The 17,883-nt window shown below is 36.6% G+C and overlaps 1 protein-coding gene across 1 annotated transcript in view; it reads left to right on the top strand.

Annotated features, from left to right (window-relative positions):
- Positions 1-15,246, top strand: part of Cd226 (CD226 molecule) — a 100,144-nt gene extending 84,898 nt beyond the window's left edge. Inside the window, exons 5-7 of the mRNA XM_008824929.2 lie at positions 3,465-3,561; positions 7,929-7,986; positions 11,941-15,246. Coding sequence (XP_008823151.1) covers positions 3,465-3,561; positions 7,929-7,986; positions 11,941-12,054 — 269 coding nt within the window. The 3' untranslated portion in view covers positions 12,055-15,246. The remainder of the gene's footprint in view (positions 1-3,464; positions 3,562-7,928; positions 7,987-11,940) is intronic.
- Positions 15,247-17,883: the final 2,637 nt, after the last annotated feature.

The raw sequence follows: 17,883 nt of genomic DNA, 5'->3' as shown, positions 1-17,883 counted from the left end.
TCATTTCCTGTACAGGTGCAAATGAACTGTGAAATGATGAAATTATTAGATAATATTTCTGAGAAAAGCAATAAAGCAATAGAAGCTAGAGAATTGATTCATACGCAGGATAATAGAACTATGATCACTTACCTAAGGCATGCTCCTACTTCAGGAATAATGGGATTGCAATTATTGAATTATTTGGAAGGAAAAAGATCCTCCAGAGAAATGGCAATGAAACCATGACAAGCTGGTATCTTCCCCCAACTCGTTCTGTCAATCATAGCATCAGCTGAGCAGTGGTTTCTTCTTGTCACAGGATCTTTTGTTGTTGCTATTAGCATATACTTTAGTCATCAAAAAATGTAGAGACTAATATAACAAACACGTGAATTCTCACCTAATTTTGTCAAATCTCCATTGAAATCTACCTGATGACTTTATATCCATGCTCAGATGCCAAGGAGCTCAGAAATTAACTGTCACTAGTAATAATCAGATATAAAGAGATTAGAAACGTGTGTGCAAACACCTTAATGTCAATTGCATTGAAAATGAATTTTTCTGTATGAAACTGTGTATTTTAATAATGAATTGGAGATCTTTTTTAAAGGTAAAAAAAAGTTAAAAAAAAGTAAAAGATCTGATAAATGTTCATGAGTATGTAGAAAAAAGGAACCAGGTATGCTGCTTATAAATTAGCACAGCCATTATGGAAAACAATATGGAGGAAGTGTCCTTAAAAGTTGAATGTAGATATATCACAGAACCTGGTGACTTCTCTATTGGGTGTGTATCCAAAGGAACAGAGACCAGTGTCTTGAAGAGACAGTTTCATCCCCGTGTTCATGTAGCACTATTTACAATAGTCAGCATATGGAAACAACCAAAGTGTCCATCAATGGAGGAATGGATAAAGAACATGTGTAGGCATGGATACGGTGGAATTCAGTTATACAGAGATAAGACACTGTCATTTCTGACTTGGTTGAGTCTGGCAGTGTTGTATTAAAGGAAATAAGCTCAACCTAGAGAAAACCCTATGTATAGAATTAGGCTTAAACAGTTGTAAAAACTAAAAACATCTATTATTTACCTTAGTTTCCTTTTTCAGTGAGGCTTATAAAAGAACAACTTGTTTCCCTTTATCCCCAAGGTTAAGAAGGAGCTCAAGAGAGGAGAGACCATAGGAGAAGGGTATTATTAAGGAAGAAATGGGAAAAATGGGGAAACCACGGTGAAGGGTTAGATGATGAGATAGATAAATAATGCGTAGCTAGTTTAAAAAAAATAGAACCATATCAGTCCAACAACCTACTGACAAGTTATACGTACAGCTAGCTCAAGGAACATAATATATGTCTAGTCAAGGTTCATCAGAGAATGTTTGGTTTTTCCCAAGCTTTATTATGTAGTGCATGTACCAGACTGGTGGAACTAACCTTCTTGGATGTTTAAAAGCCATACTTTGAGGCCTGTGCTAATCTGTTCAGAGGGACTTAAAGGATAGTTTTTGTTCCTTGCCCTCCAAGGTTGACTAAGTTCCAGTGGACTATGAGCATCTCTCAAAATGTCTTGTAACTGTGGTGGGTCACCTGTCCTCTTGATCAAGGAGGCCATGGAGACCCCCCAGCTGGACTTAAACAAGTGCCCCGTCTATATAGAGGAGGGTCAACACAGAGGAACATTTCCTCCATGCTTCCAAGTGAAGCCAGCTATGGTCAAGCAGGACCTTTGACTTATCTTCACATAGATGGAACTGATAAAAGATAGGAGCCAGGGGCTTCTCCCAAGCCCATGTGACCCCTGAGGAACAGATCCTCAAATGACCTTAAGAGTAAAAATAAATTGGTTAATCTGGGACAACTGTGTGGTCTTAAACACCCAAAAGGAAAGTATAGCCAAAGATTAAAATAATCAGTATAATTCTTTCAGAGTCCATGTGTGTAGCTAAAGGCTACGTAACAAGAAACAATGGCAGACAGGAGCTACCTTCCTTTGAGTTGTTGGCCAGGGTGGCTCAAGAGACTCCCAGACAGTAACCAGGCATAGAAATGGGAAAATGAACAGAAGACCCCAATCTTATCCAAAGAAATGTTGGCAACTGATTGCTGCTAGATGAGGAGGAGCTGATCTTCCTAAAACAAGGAACTCTAAATAGGCTGACTAGATTCAGCAGATGGACTAGCACTGGGGAACGGCTGGGACACTAACACAGTGGACTGTAACAGGGATATATGGGCTCCAATCAGGGGAGAGCTATAGGAGGTTGCCATTTGGGATGTGTATATAGATGAATAAGATGGTTTAGGATGTTCTGTATGAAATACACACACACAAAAAAATCAATTAAAAAAAGAACAACTTGGTAGACTTTGAGTTTTTGTCATAAAAATCAGTAGAACTGTGACTTAGGAAGGAAGAGATTTTAAAATAATAAAGGCAGGGGTGAATTAAAAATGTGCTTTGCAGGTTGCCTTTGGATTCCAGACCGGGAATGGCAGCACAAGCATGGAGCACAATTTTAAGAGGGAAGGATAGTGCACCAGCATCTCTGCCCATACAGGAAACTATGTGTATGTGTGGTTGGCAAATGTGCTGTCCCATGAGATAATAAAAACAGCAGGTACATCTCACTTCAAACCAATTCTTGCCAGCATGTAGTGACAGTGTTCTCAAATTATAAGGTGCTCTGGGGATGGGGATGTGTGATGCTTGCAGGGAGCCATGGGCAGGAGGACAGAGAAAAAAATCAGTGGTTTCTCACCTCCTCTTCTCACCTGCAGAGGTGATATTTCTCTTGTAGCATTTCATCACTCTTTCAAATATTGACTCAGATTCTCAGCTCAACTCTGTGATGTAACTAGAACTGCTGTCCTTGCCATTACTTGACAGACCTGAGGCCCCTGAGCAGAGAAAGGAAAGGATGGGCCTGGAGGCTGGTTAGCTAAAACTCAACCATTTGGGGGCGGGGCAGGGCGGGGGGCCGTTCAGAGTCCTGTACTGTGGTAGAGTGAGTTGCAGTACATGTACTCCTTGATTATTTCTTATCATTCATTCAAATTTAGTAGAAAAAATTTAATTCTGGTATGTAGAATGTACTTAATGTATCAGACACAAAACGCAGTCTTCATTAATGTGTTACTTCGAAGTATTTTTCTCATCCCCACCCATATGATCAGTAGCTTAGTGTTGTGAAATAACACCCATGTCTGGTGTGTGCTTTTTATATTCTGTCTCATCTTAAGTTGTTGCACTCAAGTTAATCAAGGAAGTAATAAAAGTCTGTGATACATCCTAAGTATCAGAGGCTCTAAGGAAAAAAATGCCTTTTCTCTTTGTCCATTCTTTTTATCTGATTCTTTGTTTTTAATTGTTAATGCTATTCTATCATGATTAATGCACTCTTCCTTCATTTTCCCACCATCTTTTGGTGGTGTTAATTAAACTCCTAACTCCCACTATACATTTTTTTCTTCTAGGCAAAGCCAATAAACAACATATCCTCTTCATCGTTGGAGGAACCGCTTCATTGATGTTTGTAGTCCTAATTACCATCATTGTTATTTTATATAACAGGTGAGTAGAGTAACTTACCCCAATCTTCTTTACCCTGGATGATTCTAACATTCAAGTTTCTTTATGAAAAACCTAACCATTTATCAAGCTGACTCAGGATTCACATATATTTCTCTGACTTCAACTCCTACACAAGGAAGGAAAAGCAGGGATGGTAATATTAGAGACAAAGTTGGAATTGTTCATTTTAGAATTAGTGGAGTTGTCAGTGTGCCATAGCTTTCCAGAAACTTCCTTAGTGCTGTCTCTACATTGTCTTCCTACTTCAGGGAAAGCTGCTGGTGAGGGGGTGATATGTGTTTAGGGAGAGAGGGAGAGGGAGAGGGGAAAGGGAGATGCTTATTCATTCATCAGTACTTACTGGGCAAAGTATTGAACAAGAGGTAATGGAGTTCACATTTCAGTAGGAAGTCAACAGAGTCTAAAGTGGTTGTATATTTTCTGAAATAAGCTGTCTAGGGACTTTTACTAAAGGTGACTAAGAACACAGCTAGAGAGGCGGCTTTGGCCAGAGGGGCAGCTGTTTAGGCTCTGCCAAAGCTTCCTACCTTTTTCTGCATTTTGACACAGGGAGTGTTCTGTATTTTCTTGGTTGGCTTTTCTTTTCCTTCTAGAGCTCCCATGCTCACTACCCACTTGTTGAGTGTTTCTTGTACTTTTAAACTTTAATCATGTTAGATTGGAATTATTTCATATACTGTGTTCCAACTGAAGTGTTATCTGCTCAAGGGAGGAAGGGACTACTCTTTAGACTTTGATGTTTTTCTTATCTGGAGAAACATAGGCACTTAATGTGTTTGCTGGGTAAATGTGTATGTTGTATCTCCATGTATACTTCCTAACTACTGTGTCTTCTACTGCCACCTAATTTTCATATCTTCTAATTCATCCCTTTGCTCTCAGGCCCATCTTCTTCTAACTTATTGATTTTCCCTGCCTCCTCTTATGAAAAGATTGGTGATGCCATCCTTCTGATTGACACTTTTATTGTCTTCCCCCAAGCACCAGAATAATCCATTAAAGGTGACTTACTTTCTGACCTCAGCCTAATTCTCTTTCATAATTTCTACTTTACTACTCCCTGGAATGCTGATTAATTCTGTAAAACAAGAACTGTTATTTTTCAAACACATCCAACTCACTTCTCAAAAGAGAGGAATTTTGTTGCCAAAGTGCAGTTTCCCCAATTTGGTTTCAATCCTGTGCTCATTCAGCATGCAAGACACTTGTCCCTTTTCCCCAAGCCGGAAGTCTGTCCTGTTTCACTGTCCTTTCGAATAGACATGATGTCACTATCTGGAGTCGTCTTGTCCTCTTCATCTGCCATTCCTGTGTCTTGCTTTGTATTTTAATTTCTCATGTGCTTGTCCCTTCTTCTGTATCTATGATGTTCATAATGCCAGGGTTTTGTGTCATTCGTTTTTTAGCTTTGATGGCATTTAGTACTAATATGTCCAAACAGTGTGTATTCAATAAGCATCTGCCTAATGAAATGGAAACATGGGGCAGTCTTACCTTTCCCTCCATCGTGAGCTATCCTCAAGCCTTTCACTGAATAGGAATTACCAAATTGAAGTAAGGATCACAAGTGTTGGTGTCACAGAGGGGTCTCTACAGCTTTACTTTGGTTGATAAAAAATGCAGAGGGCAGAGACCACAGGAAGAAGTACGTGGGGACAGGCAGTAGGGCTGAGAGAGTAAGTGACAGACAAGACCTCTGGAGGGTCACAGATGGTGCACATGATGGACTTTGCTTCATGAAAAATGCATGACTTTTACCTGAATAGCTAATTGAACTAGAGAGTACATTGTCCCCCTTGGCTAAATGTGATAAAAGGGATGAGTGGGCTTGACTGCATAATCATAGCACAGAAGAAAAGAGTGCTTCTTGCTCCTACCTTGTCACTGCTCTGTTTTGATTGTTACTTCAAATGGAAAAGTTTTGAAAAATGACCCAGGCTCTAGCAATGACCCTAGGCCCTGTGTCACCTGTGAGGCTGGGGCCTTTGGAGGCAATTTCTTTGCTTCTAGTTTGTGCTTGTGTTTCATCTAGAGGAGAGAGGAGGCAGTAATAGGGAGTGATCATGGCCAGAAGGAAGGAGTACCCCTTAGCATGAAAGGGGCCAAAATACATTCTTGAGATGGACTCCTGTCTTTGTAAAATGAAATTTAGTATTTAGTGAGAAAAATATTAGCTACTTATTTGCACAATTGGAGTATTTGCTTAAATGACGTTTTCATCAAATAAAGTATCTTGATTTGCTTGGAACGTTCCTCTTTTCAACACTGTAAAAGAGTCTCATGCTGGTAAGTTACTTGACGCCTAGGCAAATCAGAGCAATTGTCAACTTAGAATGGACTGCTTATTATACAGACAAGAAGACTGATCTTGAGAGACCAGTCATTCAGCACAGCACGACTTAAACTCCAAACCCCACGCTCTCTTTTATTCACTATGTCATATGCTCTAGGTTTATTTATGTATATATAGATACACTTATGTGCATACACACACACACAAGCTTATTTCTCATGAATAGCAATTTAACAAAAGATCAAAATCATTGAACTATGCCTTAGTTTTCTCATCTAAGATAGTAATAACAGCCATATAATAGATTTCTTTGAGGAATAAACAAGTTAATTTTTATAAACTTAAAAAAATTGTTTGCACATCATACATTTATACAGAGAAAGAATAGTTAAATTAAGAACAAGCAAATAAATTGACTTAAATAATAAATAAATAAATACACACAGACTAAAGTAAGGTTGTATTGATGTAATAGAATTTCCAAGCAACTGGTAGAGACTATTAGAATCAATAGCTATCACTGAATAGCCTTTCTTTGGAGAAAGACTTGTTTTCAAGATTTCTATAAAGAAATTGCAATGTTATCTTCAAAACACACAAATAACACATAAATTCTCTTTTCTTGTGCCGAATCTACTTCTGTAATTAGAATCTTTTCTCTAGGGAGATGACAAAGAGCTGGTCACCATTGCCCATAGTAGCTTGCTTTATGTTCTCAACTGTGATTATCTCTTCTGTACCTTTTATTACAGCTGCCTCTTCTTATTTCCCATGTATTTACTCTCTCAAGATTTCTTCAGAATTACATCTTTTCTAGGCAGTATGTTGAATATTGTGTTTTCATATGATCTGTTTGTTCAAGTGACTCAGAAGTGGGGAAGCCTAGGGGTCAAGAGGGAGGGCTGTGGGTTTACATTCTGACACTTCTGCTACTGTACCGCGTGATACTGTGCAAGTTACTGTTCATGTTAATATATTAGGGCTTTGATGAAATCTAAGTAAAGCACTCCACCTTTATAGGTTAGAATAAAGTCTGGAAGATTACTATAAAACTTAATTATGAATTCTGGACAGATAGCACAGCAGTTCAAAAGGTACACTGCTCTTGCATAGGATCCAAGTTCAGTTCCCAGCATGCATATCAGGCAGCTTACAGCCTCCTGTAACTCCAGTTCCAGGGTCCTCTGAAGTCCATAGCTTTCACAGGTGCCTGAACTCACATGCATATACACAGAAAGACAGACAGACAGACAGACACACACACAATTAAAAATATTTTTAACAACTGAATTATTATTGTTATCCAATAATACATTACAGTTTGGGCAGTTAAAAGAAGTTCTAATTGTGCAAAATCTCTAAGCTCAAAATTATTTGTGAAAACTTCAAGCCATTTGTATAGTAATCCACTATGAGACATATTCAGTAAAACTACTGTCATTAGTGGTTAATATTAGATTAATTAAACTGAGACTAATATTAGGTTAATAATTTGGATGGAGAGCCATATAGTTGTCCTCTCCATCTCTAAGCACAGTGGAGAAGGTGAGTGCAAATTGTTTTCTCATTGCCATGACAAAGTGCAAAAGCAACCTTAAAGAAGGAAAGTCCATATTAACTCACAGTTCCATGTTGCATCCAAAGTCAGGAAGCAAAGAGAAATGATTTCTGCTGTGTTTTCTCCTTTGTATTCAGCTCTGGACTATAGCCCATGGGATGGTGCTGCCCACGTTCAAGATAAGTCTTCTCTCCTCATTTAAACTTCCTGGAGACTTTTTAAGAAAACTTTTCAGTTAAACTTTCCTGGAAACAACTTCATAGACATATCCAGTGGTGTGTTTCCATGGTGACTCTAAATCAAGTTGACACTCAAACCATCACACTAGGAGAAGGAATGAAGTTCAAGCCACTTAAATATTGAATATGTATGTAGCCACAACTACTCATCCACTAAGCTCATGCTACCTGGGGACATGGTAAGGATTCAAGCAGTAGAGGTGATTCTAGTGACTGAGTGTAGGGTCTTAATATCTCTGCTGAATTTGTATTCCAGAAGGAGAAGGAGACAGGCAAGCATGCCAGTTAAAGAGTCCAGGGATAAACAGAGTAAGGTGAGTGGCTTAGGATTGTCCTTCCCATTTCTGATTTGTCAGTACCTTGTAAAAGCTCCTTTATTTTTAGTTATCAGTGTTGTTTATTTTTTCCTTTTGACAAATTGGCCACACTATTGCTTGCAATTCAACCACCAGAGATCTGAGGAATTAGTTATTTTGTTAACAATTTTCTTACTAATAATTTTTGGAACTAAGTTTTTTTAAAATGTCACTGGCATTATAAAAGCAATTACTACATGCCTATAATCCAGTCACTCAGGGAACCGAGGCAGGGGACTTATGGGGAAAATTGTAGGACCAATTACACTGTTATAATTGCAGTCAGCACTTATACATTTCCAAAATATACATTAGCTTCTAAGGACTGCCAGAACATATTGTGTAAAGTAGGTAGTTTAAAACAGCAGACATACATTCTCTCATGATTTTGAGTGTTGAAGTCTGAAAAAGATGCATGTTCCTTCTTGGGTGAAATTGGTCTTGTGCTTTTTCCTTAGCTTGTGATGGCTCACTGCAGTTCTCCATAGTCCTTGGCTTACAGACACTCCTTTCAGTCTCTCCTGTCCTCACATGGTACCTCGACTGTGTGTCTAATCTTCTCTGCTCTGTTAAAGACACTGGTTATATTGGACTAAGGGATGACTCTCCTTACACTCCTACAACTCAATATTAACTTTATTCCCTCCAAATTTAATTTTGCATTCATGTGCATATGCAGATGCACTCACCCATATGTGTTGTGCATATGTGGAAGTCAGAGGTCTGTTGGGTATCTTCTGTATATATACATCTTATTTTTAAAGAGGGAATGTCTCATTGAACCTGGAGCTTGCTGGTTTTGGCAGGCTGGCTAGCCAGCGACCCTCTGTTTTCCTGTCTTTGCCCCCAGCACTGGGGTTATAGAGGCATGCCTCCATGACCTGCTACAGTGTGTGTGCTGGCAATCTGAACTCTTGTTCTCCTGCTTTCCCAGCAAGTGCTTTACTCACTAAGCCATCCTCCCAGTCCCCTGATACTTTTTCTATGAAGATTTTTTTTTCAAATAAAGTACATAATGATGTTCTGGGAAGGACATTAATTTATAGAAAGAAACTATTCAACCCGATATAGTATATAACATTTTTATGTCATGGGTTATTGTGAGGGTTAAATTAAATTAAACTATATAAATGACTCAGAAGCATAAAATGTGCATAGGACATAATGCATAATATTTAATCCTGTTATTATCTTTGAACTAATTTTTAATTAATCTCAAATTAGGTTATCAAACTAAAGAACTTTCTTATGTGTTGCACAATTGTCATGAACTATAAAATTTTCCCTCTCACTCAATTTTGCTGTACTCCTTAATTAAAACTGTAGAAACTTCCTTCTGACTTTGCAGATGAGAGGCATAATTTTTTTCATGTCCCTTTTCTCCATTGTTGAGTCATATATCTCTATTTAGCATAAACCATATGTTTATTAAGTTTCACTAAAAAAGATTGTTGGGGATTGAATGCTTGTGTGCCCCCTAAATTTACATGTTGAAGTCTTCCAGCCCTCAGTGTGATGGTGGGACCATGCAGATGTGATTGGTTACAAGGGTGGAGTCCTCATAAATGGAATTAGTGCCTTTATAAGAAGAGCTGTGAAGAGATTTGAAAGCCAGCTTCTTTGATTTATTTTGTGCAAGAAAAGCCTGGGCACAGGAGGAAAATGATCATCTATAAATCAAGAAGCAAACTTTCCCAATGTTTGGCCTTGGACTTTATAGAGTCTAGAACTGTGAGAAATAAATGTTTATTGTTTAATTAAGCTACTTAGTCTGTGCTATTCTGTTATAGTTGCCTGAACTAAGAAAATTTCTCAAGCACTCTCCAAAATTATGTTAATTTCTCTTTAATTATTTGCAGTTTAGTTTTGAATGCAAAAAAGTCAAATACTAAAAAGTCCTGGTAACCGAATATGTGTGCTTCGGACTTATTAATAATTTATCAATTTGTTTTTTTCTGTTATTAAAATGTTGTTCTTTGAAAAATTGTTTCTTTTCCCTGACTGACTCATGAGTTGCCTCTTGGTACCAAGAAGCCTTCATCTTGCTTCACCTGTCACTTGAGTGCTCAATACAATGATGCTCTGTCAGCCACAGTATGTAGATTTCAGTCTTTTCTCTGTATTGAGATCTTTGTCCACCAAGCCAATCCAAATGTGAATTTATTATTATGAATTTTGGTAGAGGAAAGAAATATGCTTTAAATTCTCTATTAGATATCGAGTTCTTCTAGGCTTTTGTAGAATAATGATATTGTGCATTTCAATGATCACAGATGGTTAAAGTCTTAGTACTGTGAAAGGCAGAGATGTCAGACCTACTTGATTTGATTGAGTGTTTTACACATGCTATGTAAATAACTAGGCACTTCTGTTTTCCTTTTACTGTCTTCTTATAAGTGCCAATGTTACTCTATAAGGATGAATTACTCATCAAAAGATCACACTCTCATTTCTTTTCATTATACTTAGCTGCTTATTTTCTTAAGCTAAGACACTGTGTACTTTAAGACTTTTATTTATTAAATGGCCCAGCACTGGGGCTGGAGAGATGGCTCAGTGGATGAGAACATTGTTCTTGCAGAAGACCGGGGTTCAAATTCCAGAACCCACATGGCAGCTAACAACTGTCTGTACTCTCTTCTGTCCTCTGCAGGCATTGCATGACATGGGTGCACTTACCTACATGTAGGCAATTACACGCATACACATAAAATAAAAATAATAAATAAAATATTTTTTTCAAAAGCCCAGCACCATGTGCGGGTTACTCTCCCTTGAGTTGTTGATTAGACATGTCCAGTTTCCCCAGACAATACAGACTATTGCCATTGCTCTTGGTTGCTCATCAGAACTTGATGGTAAGACCCTATTGTTGAAGAAACCATACACTTTGATCATAGGACACCAAGAAATCAACTTGGTGAGGATCAGGAAGCTTTCTTCTACTGCATAGCATTCATGAAATACTGGAAGGTGCTATCATACTGAAAAAAGTCATCAGCAGTCTCATAGAGCAATGTACCCTGTGAGCTCTACAATAATGACTGGCACAGCAAGATGGCTGCTGGTGCAGTAGTGCCGCTCATGGGAGTAATAAACCACTTTCTGATAGGATTAAGACCCACTCCACAGTCAGCAATATGTGCCTAATACTGTAAATCTAGTTAAGAACTCATAGTTGTGGAACTCATAAGTCCCAGGGATAAACCTCCTACTATTATTTTGTTATATGGACATAATATCAAAAAGAATAAAAATATTTAAATAAAAAATATTTATTAGGACATTCATTCAGCAGTTATTAGTGTTTACCCACTATGGTAAAATATTATATGGTTCCAGGGGAATTACAGTCTGTCATGGCAAGGAGGCATGGTGGCTGGAGGTGGCTGGAGCAGGAGCAGCAGAAGTGAAGCTTTCACATCATCACACAGGCACAGGAAGCAAGCAAGAAAACAGCTGGAGATCTGGCAAGGCTTAAGAACTCTCTGAGCCCACCCCCAGTGATGTGCTTCCTCCAGGATAGCCACACCTTCTAAAACCTCCCAAAACAGCGCCATCATCTGGGGACAAAATTTCTGAACACTTGGAGCCTATGGGAGACATTTTCATTCAAACCATCACAATGCTAGACTTTGCATGGATAGCAAGCATCTTACCTCTGAATAGATAATCTTTAGCATAATGTTAAAATCTGTAATCTACATTAAATTTATGTTGCATCTAATCTGAGTCTTGTAAATTGAAAATGTAATATCTAACAGAAGTTCTGTATTATTAAAGGGAACAGTTTGTAAAATTATTTGTAATGGAAATTTAAATTATATTGTGGTTTCTTTGGAGATTTATGTAGAATGCCTTCATTGGCTGCTGAAATTTTGTGTCACAATGCTCTATTGCTGGTCTTTTTAGGTAGTCACCAACTACAGAAGTCCCACTTCTACCAACCAATCCATGGATGAGGAAAAAGAGGACATTTACGTGAACTACCCAACCTTCTCTCGAAGACCAAAGCCCAGATTCTAAGCTGGTCTCATGACCTGAGCACATTAATGATGACTTCTGTAGGCACAGATCTTTCTCCATGCTCTTCCCACCATGAGTATCTACCTTCATAAAATTTGACTAAACTTGCTTCATTTGTTATGAAAAAATACTGTGTTTCCTGGAGGATGTTCTTAATAGAAATGTTTTAGGAAACCAAATTTAATTAGATTATGTATAAAAGGGAATTTCTTGCATCATGTAACAGAACAATTTCAAGATCAAGTATCACAGGGCTTTAATGTTGTATCTGGAATTAATGGTGGGTATAAGCCGGTTTCTGGATCCCTTCCACAGAGTTGGAGCCACTGCCCTACTCTTGGCTTAACTCTCACGCTGCTTCCTCCCCATGTATTCCCATGATAGACAACCAATGGAACTTGGTGGATAGTTTGCTATTCTCACACAAGAAACAAAAATGGCTTATTTATTTATCAGTAAGACAGTATCATAGCCAGAAAGAATGAGATGGCTTATGTCAGTTATGGGTTCACCTGTAAAACAGGGATGGGGCTAAACACATTACTTGGCAATTCAAGGTATTACTGAAAAGGAGGAGGAATCAAATGTAGAAGTTGAGTGGTTCTTAATAAATGTTGACTGCAATAACATCCCAAGACATTGCTTTTTAATACGCTAAGAAGCGAGGTTGCTGCTCCACCTGCATAGTCCAAAAGAGTGCATGTAAAGGAATGGTCAGGAGTAACATAAGAATAGCTCCCATCTCCTGCCTTTCTAAATAAATTCATCTCTAATTTTACATAGAATTCTTGCCATTATCTCTAGTCTTCTGAGCAATGAGGTGGCCCAATAATAAATACAATGTTTTTGGTAGTTATTTTCTCTACTTTTGAGAATTATTTTAGTATGTAAATTCCTAAGTTAAGAAATCTGTGAAGTGAGTACATGAAAAGAGAGTGGTGGATGAAGTGTTAAAGCTGTAGAAACCTGAGGGGGTGTAATGAGAAAAGAAAGGACTCACAAAATAGGACTGTATGAAGGAAAACTTGTGATTCGCATTTTGGACAAAGCCAGCCCTCCTAACACCGCTGGCACTTAGAGATCATACCTGGTAGAATCTAAGTTCTAGATGGAGATAAAGAAATGAAAGGTATTTGTGAAACTAAATAAAACTTATGGTTATCTCAAAGCCATGTGGTTCATTATGAAATGGAATGGTGTTTAGTATCAGATGATTCCTTACTTATCTCTCAAGAAACAGAAAACATAACTGTCTTTTAAAATTGATTATAGAAAGCTTGATTTAAATTTTCAGTTTGTAGATTTCATTAGAAGCTTAAGGGAGAAATCCAAATAGTCATTATATTACACAGTCTAAATTGTAATCTACGTTTTTAAGCTAATTAGTGGCTAGTTCATAATTTTAGTCTTAAGAACCTCACATACTGAAGAGGCCCCAGTTCTGCCAATTACAGAAATTCAAAAGGCAATATATGAACACAGCCATTTTTTATGGTCTAGTCAAGAATGGTTAGCTCTTATTTTTATTGTGATTGCTTAAAGATTTTTGTGTCTTGATTTGTGAACTGTTTCTACAAATATGTCAATTTATCAAAGTTGAAAGACTGTCATTTCTTGGAGCCATCTGATGGTATATGACTACATCTCCACTGGCATGGTGAAGCAACTTTGCAGCATTCATAAAGTAAACTGCTTCTCTTCCTTTAAATGCTAAAGACAATCAAAATGCTACTTTCTGGAGGGTTCAGATAACCAGCTTTTCAGTGGCTAATTATGTGAGAGGGAAAACTTTTTTAACCATACCATGGGGATATATGAATCACACAGGGTGATTTTTATGACAAATCACCTAAGATTAGGAAAGTGTCCAGAATATTGGAAGTATGCACTGTTTCCATGGACATTTTAACTAAAACAAATAAACAAACAAACAAAAAGAAAACAAGAAAATCTTTTCTCAAAATATCCATGAGAACAGTTTACTCTGACAGTTCTTCCTTTCTATGTGTAGTCCCCTTGCAGAATTTAGAAGTGTTTTTAGGAACTGGAGGTTGTCCTAACACTGACAGTTCTCTGCCATTCCCGCTGCTCCATCTTAGCCAGATTTATGCTGAAAGACTCCATTCCTTGTCTTTTCTGGACATCTTTACTCAAGAAAGAACTTTTATTTCAATCTTTGTATCATATAATTCACCAGAGTTTTGGAACTCTACCTACCCTATTTTTCCCGCTAAATTGTTTTTGTACCTACTCTTCTAGATGTTGGTAAGGAAACCAGTCACAACTGTTTCACAAGGTAAAAGACCAAGGTCAGAATTGAAATTAAATTTTGTTCTATACCTTTTCTATACGGTGCTTCTTTGGAGACAGGATGCTTTATAAAGGTGCTTTACACACATGTTTTATATTAATATATAAGACAACATTACATAGAAAGTATGCTTGTGTTAAATGACATTATCCTAATATCTATGTTAATGTAAATAATGAAAGGAAATCACTGTCTGATCAGGTAGATGAGCTTCCTTGGGGATGGCATAAATTCTTATGAGCTGACAACTATGCATTCATTATGTTATTAGCAGGCTGACCATTGAACATTATTTAAAGGCCTTTATGATAATGTTGACAAAATAGAATAGAAATTTCTTCTTTTCTTTTTTATCTCTTTTTTTATTACTGAAGAAAGAACTCAGGGCCTTGTGGATGTCAGGCCAGTGCTCTACTGATGAGCTACAACCCCAGGTCAGAATATAATTTTATTAACTTATAATTATGTTTATAGATGAGAGACAGGTGGGTGAAGATATAATTTTCAATCAGTAAATTTTCAAATTTATAGAGTTTAATAATCAACTTTTTGCTAAGATATTATGCATCGAGTCTCAATGTTAAAAAAGTAAAATAAGAAATTAGTAGGTTTGTTTAAGCAAGTTATTACTTTACATATAGAACTTTATTACATAAAATCATATCTGCATCGCAATAATTTTTCAAATTCAGAAAGTCCATGTTATAGTTAGACATCATAATCAAATGTTTTTCTTCATTTGCTTAATGTGGTATATTTTATACAGCTTATATAAAATTTCAATAATATTGAAGATTTAAAGATGCTCTTGTAATATATAAGTGGAATGCTAAATTTGTGAGCACAAACTTAATTTTATTTCCACAGTAGTAATATGAAAATGTCTTTGAAAAACCCAAAGAAACATAAACTTGTAGAATCATTTTATTTTATTGACACTGTTAGTTTGGGCAACATTTAAATGTCCAGGAAGTGTTAACCTACCATTTGGGATTTTGCATCTGTTAATAAATCTTTTTGTTGGAATTTTTCTAGTCAAGTTTGTCATTTATTTGTACATTTATTTATCTGAAAACTTAAACCAAGTTTATTTTTAATATTTAAATATCTACTGATTCAATAGGCTTTTAATCCCAATGCTTTCTAAGGAATTTTAAAATAAAATTTCAATCAGTTTACACAGCTTATTTTTCTATGTCCAAAGCACTACTTATTTTTCTATGTCCAAAGCACTACTTATTGTAAGATGAAGTTGGAAAAAATGCCTCATTTAGGGATATGGGTAATAGCTGTATGATAATCCTTGTTTATTGCTTATTTTCCCTGATATAACCACAAATTATATGGTTATTATATTTAGAACACTGCTTCCAATTTTACTTTCCAGTTCTCTGAGAGTAGATTTGTAAGCATGTGGTTCTTTGCATTGATGCACTGTAATCTATTGTTTTTAATGAATAAAGTATAGTTCTCCATGATCAAAAGTTTCATTTACTATCAAAGAATTATAGGCAAAATTAATACAGAATAAAATTAACAAGAAGTAAAATGCAGAACAAATTTTATTCATGGACACTTTAACTTAGCTTAAGTATCCTGTGCATTTTATAAATATGTGTAATTCACAATCAAAGAGATTTTGGAAAAGTGGCAGTTTTCTGCCCTTCTTCACATTCTTGGTATCCCAGCAATATCATTTCCCTAAACTTTTCTTGAGCTAAGGCTGATGAAAAGCATTTTCTTCTGTGCAGCCATAATCTTAGTGTCTACTTTGATATGGAAATAGAAGAGATAAGAACAGAAGATGACCTCCTATCAGCTCTAGAAAAATCCTTCCCCGTCCCAAATATCCAAGTTATAAATGTTGACCAAATTCCCAGATAAGAAGCCTATTATGTGTATTTGTACATGTCTTTAAAAGCTGAGGATGTTGGTAAGAAACATGAGAATGGATGCATTATTCAAGGAACAGTTACTGTACCTACATGACATAGAGGGTTCAAGGAAATCCTAGGGTACTGATGGAACGGGTCTGGGATAACAAGGGTCTATGTTGGTTATCTTTTTGAAGAACCAGCTCTTGAATTCATTGTATTGTTTTCTTTCTATTTCATTGATTTCTGCTCTGATTTTTGTTATTTCTTCTTGCCTCTGCTGGGTTTGGGTTTTATTTCTTGTTGCCTTTCAAGATTCTTGACTTGAAATGTTAAATCATTTATTTGTGTTCTTTCTGATTTTTAATGTAGGCACTTAGAGCTATAAACTGTCCTCTTAGGTCTGCTTTTAAAGTGTCCCAAAGGTTTTGTTGTATTGTCCTTTTCATTTAATTCCAGGAATACTTTTATTTTTTTCTTAATTTCTCCTTTGATCCATTCATCATTCTGGAGTGTGTTGTTTAATCATGAATTCATATAGTTATTAGAGCTTCTTTGAGCATTGATTTTAAGCTTTATTGCATTGTGGTCTGAAAGAATGCATTGAATCATTTCTCTCTTTTTTTTTTTTGGTATTTGTTGAGGCTTGTTTTGTGTGCCAGTATATGGTCAATTTTGGAGAAAGTTCCATGGGGCACTGAATAGAAAGTATATTCTTTAGTGTTTGGGTAGAATATTTGGTAGATGTCTGTTAGGTCCATTTGATGTATGGTGTTGTTTAATTCAGATGTCTCTCTGTTTATTCTTTTTCCAGTTGACCTGTCTAATGAAGAAAGTGGGGTATTGAACACCCCTTCTATTAGTGAGTTGGGATTAATCTGTGTCTTAAAGTTCTGTGGTACTGTTTTTATGAAGTTGGATACACCAGAGTTGGTATAAATATGTTCATGATTGTAATATCTTCTTGGTCAATTGCTCCTTTGATCAGAATGAAGTGCTCCTCTATATCTCTTCTGATTAATTTTAGTTTGAAGTCTCTTTTGTCGGATATTAGAGTTGCAACTCCTGCTTTTTTCCTAGTGCCATTTGCTTGGAATATTTTTTCCATCCTATCACCTTAAGGTAGCTCCTGTCCTTGAAGGTGAGATGAGTTTCTTGCAGACAGCAGAAAGATGGATTTTGTTCCTCAATCCATTCAACTAGCCTATGTATTTTGATTGGGGGAATTCAGTCCATTGATATTTAAAGTTATTATTGAAAGATATTCAGTGATTCCTGTCATTTTAATTTCTGTTTGCATTCTTGGTCTAACTTTGTGTTTCCACAGTTATACTTTCATTTAGTTTCTTTCTGTTGTCCCTTGTGTATAGTTGTTCCATTCTCCAGCTCTTTGTATTGCTTCAAGAATTCTCTGAAGGGCTGGTTTTGTGGACATGAATTCTTTCAACCTATTCATATCATGTGAGATTTTTCTTCCCCCTTCAACTATAATAGACATTTATGCAAGTAAAGTAGTCTGGGTTGGCATCTATGATCATTTAGAACTGGGAATACTTTGGTCTAGGCTCTTCTGGCTTTCATAGTTTGCATTGAAAAGTCAGCTGAAATTGTGATGGGTTTTCCTTTATATGTGACTTGTTTTTC

This window comes from Nannospalax galili, unplaced genomic scaffold, assembly GCF_000622305.1.
Source record: "Nannospalax galili isolate Female #2095 unplaced genomic scaffold, S.galili_v1.0 scaffold709, whole genome shotgun sequence".
Taxonomy (NCBI): Eukaryota; Metazoa; Chordata; class Mammalia; order Rodentia; family Spalacidae; genus Nannospalax; species Nannospalax galili.
The sequence above is the reverse complement of the archived record's forward strand: the minus strand, read 5'-3'. Positions and strand labels throughout refer to the sequence as shown.